This window comes from Macaca fascicularis, chromosome 15 (genome assembly GCF_037993035.2).
Source record: "Macaca fascicularis isolate 582-1 chromosome 15, T2T-MFA8v1.1".
In the NCBI taxonomy this organism is placed as follows: domain Eukaryota; kingdom Metazoa; phylum Chordata; class Mammalia; order Primates; family Cercopithecidae; genus Macaca; species Macaca fascicularis.
The window spans coordinates 14,997,663-15,007,410 of record NC_088389.1 but is presented as its reverse complement, the minus strand read 5'-3'; the positions used below and the strand labels follow the sequence as shown (position 1 = coordinate 15,007,410).

The 9,748-nt window shown below is 51.2% G+C and overlaps 2 protein-coding genes across 4 annotated transcripts in view; one reads left to right on the top strand and one right to left on the bottom strand.

Annotated features, from left to right (window-relative positions):
• Positions 1 to 568: 568 nt before the first annotated feature.
• On the bottom strand, positions 569 to 2,646 carry DOLK (dolichol kinase). The gene has a single exon (XM_045373887.2). The coding sequence runs from the start codon at positions 2,340 to 2,342 to the stop codon at positions 726 to 728; it is 1,617 nt and encodes a 538-aa protein (XP_045229822.1). The 5' UTR covers positions 2,343 to 2,646; the 3' UTR covers positions 569 to 725.
• An 86-nt stretch (positions 2,647 to 2,732) lies between these two features.
• Positions 2,733 to 9,748, top strand: part of NUP188 (nucleoporin 188) — a 65,599-nt gene continuing 58,583 nt past the window's right edge. For 2 of the 3 annotated variants that reach the window (XR_012424286.1, XM_005580680.4), the window contains exons 1-2: positions 2,733 to 2,791; positions 6,727 to 6,781. Coding sequence is in view for 1 of the 3 variants with exons in the window: in XM_005580680.4 (XP_005580737.2) it covers positions 2,760 to 2,791; positions 6,727 to 6,781 (87 nt within the window). In the remaining 2 variants the exon portion in view is untranslated. Of the gene's footprint in view, positions 3,666 to 6,726; positions 6,782 to 9,748 lie in introns of all 3 variants that reach the window. The other variant, XM_074016315.1, reaches the window with a different exon arrangement.

Below are 9,748 nucleotides of genomic sequence, written 5' to 3'. Positions count from 1 at the left end.
CAGGCATGAGCCACTGCGCCCGGCCATCCAAGGTCACAAAGTTAATAAGAAGCTGTGCAGCCAAGGATTCTGACCAGATTAGTTTGACCCAGAGACTAAAGTGTTAACCATTATGCTTTACTCCCTCCAGCATCCACTCTGGCCTCCTCCAAGGCTGCAGGGTGAAAGGGGGGGGGGCTCTACAGCACACTCAGGTTCTTTGAGTTCCTGGATTATCCCTTAAGACTCTTTTCATTTTAAGTATCAGCAAGGCTGGGACGGTGGCTCACACCTGTAATCCCAGCACTTTGGGAGGCTGAGGTGGGCGGACCACCTGAGGTTGGGAGTTCGAGACCAGCCTGACCAACATGGAGAAACCCTGTCTCTATTAAAAATACAAAATTAGCGCGGGGTGGCACATGCCTGTAATCCCAGCTACTAGGGAGGGTGAGGCAGGAGAATCGCTTGAACCTGGGAGGCGGAGATTGGTGAGCCGAGATCACACCACTGCACTCCAACCTGGGCAACAAGAGCAAAACTGTCTCAAAAAAAAATAATAATAAAAAATAAGTATCAGCAAAACTAGAACTAGGAGAGCTTTGATTTTTATTTTAAATCTGAATCAACTGAAAAATCAAATCTGCTTTTCACACCGTGGCTCTTCATGCCCAAGTAGCTGTCTGCTGTGGGGACTGTTCGCCCTCCCCATGTCTGTTTCCTCTGTCACTGCTGCTGCACTGTAACAGCTAGGCCATCAGCAATATCAGGAGGTAGAGAGGCAGAAGGAGATTGTCTATCTGTGTAGTGTATGCTTCCAGGAGGGACACAGTGCTGATGGACCCCAAAATCCAAGCGTAACTGTAGTTTAGGTCCACTCCACTGTCAAAGATTAAGATCAGAGCTACAGAAATGATCTGCGCAAATATAGATGTCATGGTCCCCTCAAAAGTCTTTTTGGTTCCAGGCCAGCGGATCTCCCCCATGGTGCTACCAAAGATGGAGGCCACAGTATCACCCACACCCACAGCCAGGACACCAGCATAGGGGACGAGGGCCCTGGCTCCCCCCAGGCTACCCTTCTGTGTGCAGGGTCTGGGGATCAGCCAGATGGGAAGAGACATGCCCAGGAGCAGATAGATGTGTGTCAGAATGAGTGGTCCACTGTCTCGTTCATCCAGAAAAAGGGACAGGAGGCTCCGTAGAGTGTGACCCAAGGGCTTGATGCGGAAGTAGCGCACATATTCCAGGAAGATGAAGACCGCCAGACATACAGTGGCAGCTACATAGAGCAGTGGCCGGTCAAAGATGATACCTGGGATGTAGGTGGCTACCACAATGAGGTGGAAATACTTTCGGGCGATGGTGGGGGCCTGGTGCTTCTTGGACTCGGAAGATGACCGCTTGGCATTCTGGTACAGCACCACCAGGCAGGCCAAGGTGGCTAGCAGAGACCAATAGGCTAGGAGGTAGATACGGGTGTCTGTCTGGAAAAGGAACTGCAGAAGCCAGAGCAGGGGGTTCCTGCGGATGAGCCGGTGCAGCCAGGGTAGGACCACACCAAGGCTCAGCACACAGGTCATGAGGTGGAAGAAGATGGAGGAGGCCCAGGTGCCTGAGTCCATGAAGACAAAGAGAGTGCTGAAGAAGATGCCCATGAGTACCATCCCTACTACCACCACCAGCAGGAAGAAGTCCACTGGGTCCCCCTGACTTTCCACCAGTGTCAGAGAGCGCTTGATGAGCTGGTTGAGGACAAAGCTAATGCCACCCAATACCAGCAGTGCCTCACCAGGGGTGAAGCAGCGGGGCAGCAGGTACAGCAGGATCATGTTGAGATAAACGAAGATCAGCAGGACTTCCAGGACTTCGATCACCTCCCCCACGCTCAGCGAGTGCTTCATGATATAAATGATAACACCTCCAGCCAAGCCCAAGATGACACAAGTGTTGGTTGGCACTGGGCGAGTGATACCGAGCGCCAACACTGATGAGAAGAGGGCCACTGCCATGCCAGTGGCTGCCACCACAATGCCAAAACGCTCAAAGAACGGGTTCCCAGCAGCCTGGCACCGTTCCTTCATGACTAGTCCAAGTAAAGGCATGACCATGGAGGCGGGCAGTAGGCCACTGTTTGCGGACATTCGGAACTGGAAGACGGCGCTTCCCTGCTGTAGCAGACGGTCCCACTTGTATTGGACGTAGAAGGCCTGCACTGCGAGGGCCACGGCGCACCACGAGTATCGGTCCCATACAGTTGCATGGATGCTCAGCACCACTGCAAACACTACTGCCGCCTCTGCCAGCACCGATCCACTCAGCGGAGCCCCAGGCCCCGGGGCCGGCGATGGGCACTCTCGGGTCATGTCTCTAGACCTGGGGCTTCACAGAGGCCGGGGTGACTACGGACGTCCTAGACTTCGGGCCCCTCAGCCCCGCCAAGCAGAGGGAGGCACTTTCACCCGGCCAGCAACCTTCTCCCTCCGTTCTCCAACAGCGAGGAGGGAACTCCACCGCAGGTCACTCTCTGCGGCCTGGGAGCTGGCGCCCGGCCACCCCCCACAGCCTCCAACCTACGGCGTAGACGTCGCCACTCTGCAGCCTTCCTCTCAGTTACAGCCGCCCCCGCTGCCGGCTCCTCACCTCTTTGGGCCTCGCCATCTTGGCACTGCCCCGCGGCAACGTCACGTGATGAAATCCCCGCCCACGCTCCCGGTCCGGGGGCGAGCGGTCACGTGGGCATGGCGTCTGGGGGCGGGGTTAGGGCGCGCGCGCGCTCGAAGATGGCGGCGGCCGCCGGCGGGCCGTGTGTGAGGTGCGGAGCGGGTCGAGTGGACCGGGGTGGCTGTGAGGCGCGGGGTCAAAGCCGAGCGGAAGAGGGGCGGGAATTGGAGGCGGGATGTGGCGACGGTGGCAGGGCCAACCCCGGCTGGGTGGACGGGCACTGAGACAGGAGGCGGTTACGTCCAAACGGTCCCCGCGCGCGGGGATCTGAAGTCTTCTTCAGGAGGGGGGCCGGCTCTTCACCCCTTCGCTCCGCGGTTGGCCTCCCATCTCCTCATCCAGGGCACTTTGCCTTCCTCTCCTCTCAGCTCCGGCGCGTCCCTTGGCGCCCCGCCCGCGCTTCCTTGTCCGGCCGTGACGCTCCCTCGAGCCACGGGGAGCTTTGCGGTCGCCTCGGGTACCCCCCACCCACGTCCCTGCTGCAGGCTCCCAGTGTCCTGCCCCGGCGTCGAGTGCGCCCTGCTGGCTCCCCAACCTCTCCCGCGGTCTGTTCTTGTTAGGATTTTGTTTCGCGTCGAGCGGAGCCGCGCTTGCGGTTTCTGCCCTCTCCACGCCTCGAATCGTTCTTTTCTTGCATTGAATCAGTCGGCGAGCATGTCCAAATCCTCCAAGAGATTTAAGGGACTGAACTAGGCTTTAGGGACAAGAAGATGAAATATTACATACGAAAGCTACAATTCTCACAAAGTGCTTTCTAGCGTCAGACCCTGATGGAGCGCTTCCCATGAGTTACCTCATTCAATTCTCGCAACTCCGAGAGGCGCCTTGTATTTCACGGATGACTCAGAAGTCCGGCTCGGAGCTAGCCAAGTGATAAAGAGAGGATTCAGGCTGAAGTCTGCGTGCCTCCAGTGCTATAACCAGACCACCACGCCTCCCTCCGTTTTCCACATTGCAGCTCGAAGGTCTTCGGTCTTCCCACCACCCTCCCTCCTTAAAATTAAACATCCGTGCCTCTTATCCTTCCCTGTGCCAGCAGTGTTTTCCCCACTTTTTTTTTTTTTGAGATGGAGTCTCACTGTGTCGCCCAGGCTGGAGTCCAGTGGCGCCATCTCGGCTCACTGCAACCTCTGCCTCCCGGGTTCAAGCGATTCTCCTGCCTCAGCCTCCCCAGTAGATAAGACTACAGGTGCGCACCACCACACCCGGCTAATTTTTGTGTTTTAAGTGGAGACAGGGTTTCACCATTTTGGCCAGGCTGGTCTGGAACGCCTGACCTCAAGTGATCTGTCAGCTTCAGCCTCTTTAACTGCTGGATTACAGGCATGAGCCACCATGCCTGGCCTGAATACTGTCTTGTTATGAGAAAAATGATTAGTGATTCCAGTGTGCCATGTGGGAGTTGGTGGCTATTCATTGAGCAGAATCGAAGTTGCTTTTAAAGCATTAACCATTAGGAAAGAGATGTATAAATTTTAGGTGTGTTTAAACCTCTTTTGATGAGAAAATCCTAAAAGACTAGTTATTTGAGACAGAGTCTCACTGTTGTTGCCCAGGCTGAAGTGCACTGGCCCGATTTTCACTCACTGCAACCTCTGCCTCCTGGGTTCAAAGGATTCTCCTGCCTCAGTCTCCCGAGTAGCTGGGATTACAGTCGCCCGCTACCACGCGCAACTAATTTCTTGTATTTTTAATAGAGACAGGGTTTCACCATGTTGGCCAGGCTGGTCTCCAACTCATGACCTCAGGTGATCCGCTGGCCTCGGCCTCCCCAAGTGCTGGGCTTACAGACTGACAATTTTAAAACAGAGCTAGTGCTTTGTGTTACAGTGTTTTTTTTTTTTTTTTGAGAAGGGGTCTTGTTCTGTCACGCAGGCTGGAGTGCAGTGGCAGGATCTTGGCTCACTGCAACCTCTGCCTCCCTGGCCCAACTGATTCTCCCACCTCAGCCTCCAAAGTAGCTAGGGCTACAGGCACATGCCACCATGCTTGGCTAATTTTTGTATTTTTTGTAGAGACAAGATCTCACTGTGTTGCCCATGCTAATCTCGAACTCCTAGGCTCAGGTGATCCTCCTTGATCACTCCTGATTATGACTCACTGCAGCCTTGCCCTCCAGGGCTCAGTGGCGCCTCCTACATCATCAGCCCTCCCAGGAGCTGGAAACATAGGTGCACACCACCACACTAGCTAATTTTTTTTTTTTTTTTTGAGACAGATTCTTTGTCGTCCAGGCTGGAGTGCAGTGGCGCGATCTCAGCTCACTGCAACCTCCACCTCCTGGGTGCAAGTGATTATTGTGCCTCAGTCTCCCAATAGCTGGGACTACAGGCATCTGCCACCATGCCTGGCTAATTTTTGTATTTTTAGTAGAGATGGGGTTTCACCATCTGGTCTGTCCAGGCTGGTCTCGAACTCTTGACCTCAAGTGATCCGCCCGCTTCAGCCTCCCAAAGTGCTGGAATTACAGATGTGAGCCATTGTGCCCGGCCCACACTAGCTAATTTTCTATTTTTTTTTGTAGAGACAGGGATTCGCCATGTTGCCCAGGCTGGTCTCAAATTCCAGGGCTCAAGTACTCCTTCCACCTTGGCCTTCCAAAGTGCTGGGATTACAGGTGTGAGCCACCGTTCCCGGCTTATTTTTTCGTTTTACCTTGTAGTTAACATAGTTTGCATTCTTTTTTTTTTGTTTGTTTGTTTTTGAGAAGGAGTCTCGCCTTGTCGCCAGACTGGAATGCAGTGATGCGATCTCGGCTCACTGCAACCTTTGCCTCCGGGTTCAAGCGATTATCTTGCCTCAGCCTCCCAAGTAGCTGGGACTACAAGCACGCACTACCATGCCCAGCTAATTTTTGTGTTTTTAGTAGAGACGGGGTTTCACCTTGTTGGCCAGGATGGTCTCGATCTCTTGACCTCGTGATCCGCCTACCTCGGCCTCCCAAAGTGCTGGGATTACAGGTGTGAGCTACCACATCCAGCCATAGCTTGCATTCTTTTTGCAAAATGTTTAGCATAGTTTAGGATCTTTTCATCCCTTCTCTCTCTGCAGATAGGCTTTCTAAGCAGTGTTTGATTATTACAGATTACTATTCTCAGTGATGGTTTAGAATCTGACAAAATAAAATCTCTGTACCTTTAATAACTTTTTTTTTTAAGTAATAACTATTTATTGAGAGAATGTCTTTTTTTGTTTGTTGGAGATAGACACATCGTCACCCAGGCTGGAGTGCAGTAGTGTGATCTTGGCTTATTGCAACCTCTGCCTGCTGTGTTCAAGCGATTTTTGTGTATCAGCCTCCCGAGTATCTGGGAGTACAGGAACCTGCTACCATGCCCGACTAATTTTTGTATTTTTAGTAGAGATGAGGTTTTTGTTTAGTAGAGATGGGGCCATGTTGGCCACGCTGGTCTCAAACTCCTGACCTCAGGTGATCCACCCAACTTAGCCTCCCAAACTGCTGGGATTACAGGCATGAGCCACCATGCCTGGCCAGGTTAAAATCTTATGTTTTAGTTTCCTAATTTATATTTTGAACACTAAATTTCTAACAGTATTTTAAATTTTATTATTATTTTTTTTTTGAAGCAGAGTCTTGCTCTGTTGCCCAGGCTGGAGTGCAGTGGCGCGATCTCGGCTCACTGCAAGCTCCACCTCCTGGGTTCATGCCATTCTCCTGTCTCAGCCTCCCAAGTAGCTGGGGATACAGGCACCCGCCACAACCCCCGGCCAATTTTTTGTATTTTTAGTAGAGACGGTTTAACCGTGTTAGCCAGGATGGTCTCTATCTCCTGACCTCATGATCCGCTCGCCTCGGCCTCCCAAAGTGCCACGATTACAGGCATGAGTTACTGCGCCCGCCTGTAACAATATTATTGTATAAAAGATTACTCTCCAAAAATTTAACAAATCATTTTGTATATTGAGATGTTTTGCTTGTAGAGAGTAGACAAAATGGCTCTGAGGCAGTGTACAAGTTTGTATGATCAAAAAGAGCAAAATTATCTCTGTTCTTTCATTTTGCAGAAGCAGTAGAGAACTGTGGACTATTCTGCTTGGAAGGTCAGCTCTGAGAGAGCTGGTAAGTGGCGGTGTTCTTGAGTGGGTTCTCTGGGTTCTTTGTGTAGCTTTTGTTACAAAAAAAAAAAAACCCTTTTTTTTTTTTTTTTTTTTAAATGTAGGAAGTAAACACATTTATTTATTTATTTATTTAGAGATGGAGTTTCGCTCTTGTTGCCCAGGCTGGAGTGCAGTGGCGTGAACTCGGTTCACCGCAACCTCTGCCTCCCAGGTTCAAGCGATTCTCGTGCCTCAGCCTCCCTGAGTAGCTAGTGTTACAGGCATGCACCACCACACCTGACTAATTTTGTATTTTTGGTAGGGATGTGGTTTCTGCATTTTGGTCAGGCTGGTCTCAAACTCCTGACCTCAGGTGATCTGCCCTCTTTGACCTCCCATATTACTGTGATTATAGGCGTGAGCTACTGTGCCTGGCCTATTTATTTATTTTGAGGTAGAGTTTCACTCTTGTTACCCAGGCTGGAGTGTAATAGCATGATCTCAGCTTACTGCAACCTCCGCCTCCCAGGTTCAAGCGATTCTCCTTCCTCAGCCTCCCGAGTAGCTGAGATTACAGGTGCACGCCACCACGCCTGGCTAAGTTTTGTATTTTTAGTGGAGACAGGGTTTCACCATTGTTGGCCAGGCTGGTCTTGAACTCCTGACCTCAGGTGATCCACTCGCCTTGGCATCTCAAAGTCCTGGGATTACAGGCGTGAGCCATTGCACCTGGCCACTTTTTTTTTTCTTTTTTTTTTTTTTTTTTTTTTTTTTGAGATAGAGTCTGGCTCTGCCGCCGAGGCTGGAGTGCAGTGGCCGGATCTCAGCTCACTGCAAGCTCCGCCTCCCGGGTTCACGCCATTCTCCTGCCTCAGCCTCCCGAGTAGTTGGGACTACAGGCGCCCGCCACCGCGCCCGGCTAGTTTTTTGTATTTTTTAGCAGAGACGGGGTTTCACCGTGTTAGCCAGGATGGTCTCGATCTCCTGACCTAGTGATCCGCCCGTCTCGGCCTCCCAAAGTGCTGGGATTACAGGCTTGAGCCACCGCGCCCGGCCTCTTTTTTTCTTTTTTTTTGAGACAGGAATCTTGCTCCCAGGCTGGAGTGTAGTAGCTCGATCTTGGCTCACTTCAACCTTTGCCATCTGGGTTCAAGTGATTCTCCTGCCTCAGCCTCCCGAGTAGCTGGGATTAGAGGTGTCCGCCACCATGCCCGGCTGATGTTTATATTTTTAGTAGAGACAGGGTTTTGCCATGTTGGCCAGGTCGTTCTCGAACTTCTGACCTCAGGTGATCTGCCTCCCTCAGCATTCCAAAGTGCTGGGGTTACAGGCATGAGCCACCACACCCAGCTACGTTTTTTGTTGTTGTTGTTGTTGAGACGGAGTCTGGTTCTCGCCAGGTTGGAGTGCAGAGGCACGATCTCGGCTCATTACAACCTGTGTCTCCTGGGTTCAAGTGATTCCCTGCCTTAGCCTCTTAAGGAGCTGGGGATTACAGGTGCATACCACCACGCCCGGCTAATTTTTGTATTTTTAGTAGAGATGGGGTTTCACCATGTTGGCCAGGCTGGTCTTGAACTCCTGACCTCAGGTGATCTGCCTGCCTCAGCCTCCCAAAGTGCTGGGATTACAGGCGTGAGCCACTGTGCCTGGTGTAAACACTTTTTTTATTCCTAAAACTATAAACATGGCCAGATGCAGTGGCTCATACCTGTAATCCCAGCACTTTGAAAGGCCGTGGTAGAAGGATCAATTGAGTGCACAAGCTCAAGGCTAGCCCTGGCAACATAGCAAGACCCCGTCTCTACAAAAAATTAAAAAAAAAATTAGTTGGCCGGGCGCGGTGGCTCACACCTGTAATCCCAGCACTTTGGGAGGCCGAGACGGGCGGATCATAAGGTCAGGAGATCGAGACCATCTTGGCTAACAAGGTGAAACCGCGTCTCTACTAAAAATACAAAAAAATTAGCTGGACGTGGTAGCGGGCACCTGTAGTCCCAGCTACTCAGGAGGCTGAGGCAGGAGAATGGCATGAACCCAGGAGGTGGAGCTTGCAGTGAGCCATCGCGCCACTGCACTCCAGCCTGGGTGACAGAGCAAGACTCCATCTCAAAAAAAAAAAAAAAAAAAAAAAAAAATTAGCCAGGCATGGTGGTGCATGTCTGTAGTCCCAGCTACTTAGGAGTCCGAGGTGGGAGGATTGCTTAAGTCTGGGAGATTGAGGCTGCAGTGAACTCTAGCCTGGGAGACACAGTGAGACCCTGGCTCAAAAAAGCAAAAAGCTTTATAAACATTTTTCATACCCTACTTCCTTGCTGAAATGAGACTACCTTGCCTAGCCACTGAAGTCTTCTAAATTTACCTTTCTTTGTATTTCATTGATTCCGTTTATGAAAAGATAGCTGTGTTCATTGATTGGCTGCTGAGAGTAGGGGTACAAATATCATTCTGCTACCTCAGCCCAAGAAAGAGTCTCAGGCCTTGATCATAGAGGCAGTGGTTTCTAATATATATATATTTTTTTATTTTTTATTTTTTATTTTTTTGAGACAGAGTCTTGCTCTGTCGCCCAGGCTAGAGTGCAGTGGCCGGATCTCAGCTCACTGCAAGCTCCGCCTCCCGGGTTTACGCCATTCTCCTGCCTCAGCCTCCGGAGTAGCTGGGACTACAGGTGCCCGCCACCTCACCCGACTAGTTTTTTGTATTTTTTCAGTAAAGACGGGGTTTCACCGTGTTAGCCAGGATGGTCTCGATCTCCTGACCTCGTGATCCGCCCGTCTCGGCCTCCCAAAGTGCTGGGATTACGGGCTTGAGGTTTCTAATATTTTTATTTTTATTTATTTTTTATTTTTTATTTTATTTTATTTTATTTTTTGAGATTGAGTCTGGCTCTGTCGCCCAGGCTGGAGTGCAGTGGCCGGATCTCAGCTCACTGCAAGCTCCGCCTCCCGGGTTTACGCCATTCTCCTGCCTCAGCCTCCCGAGTAGC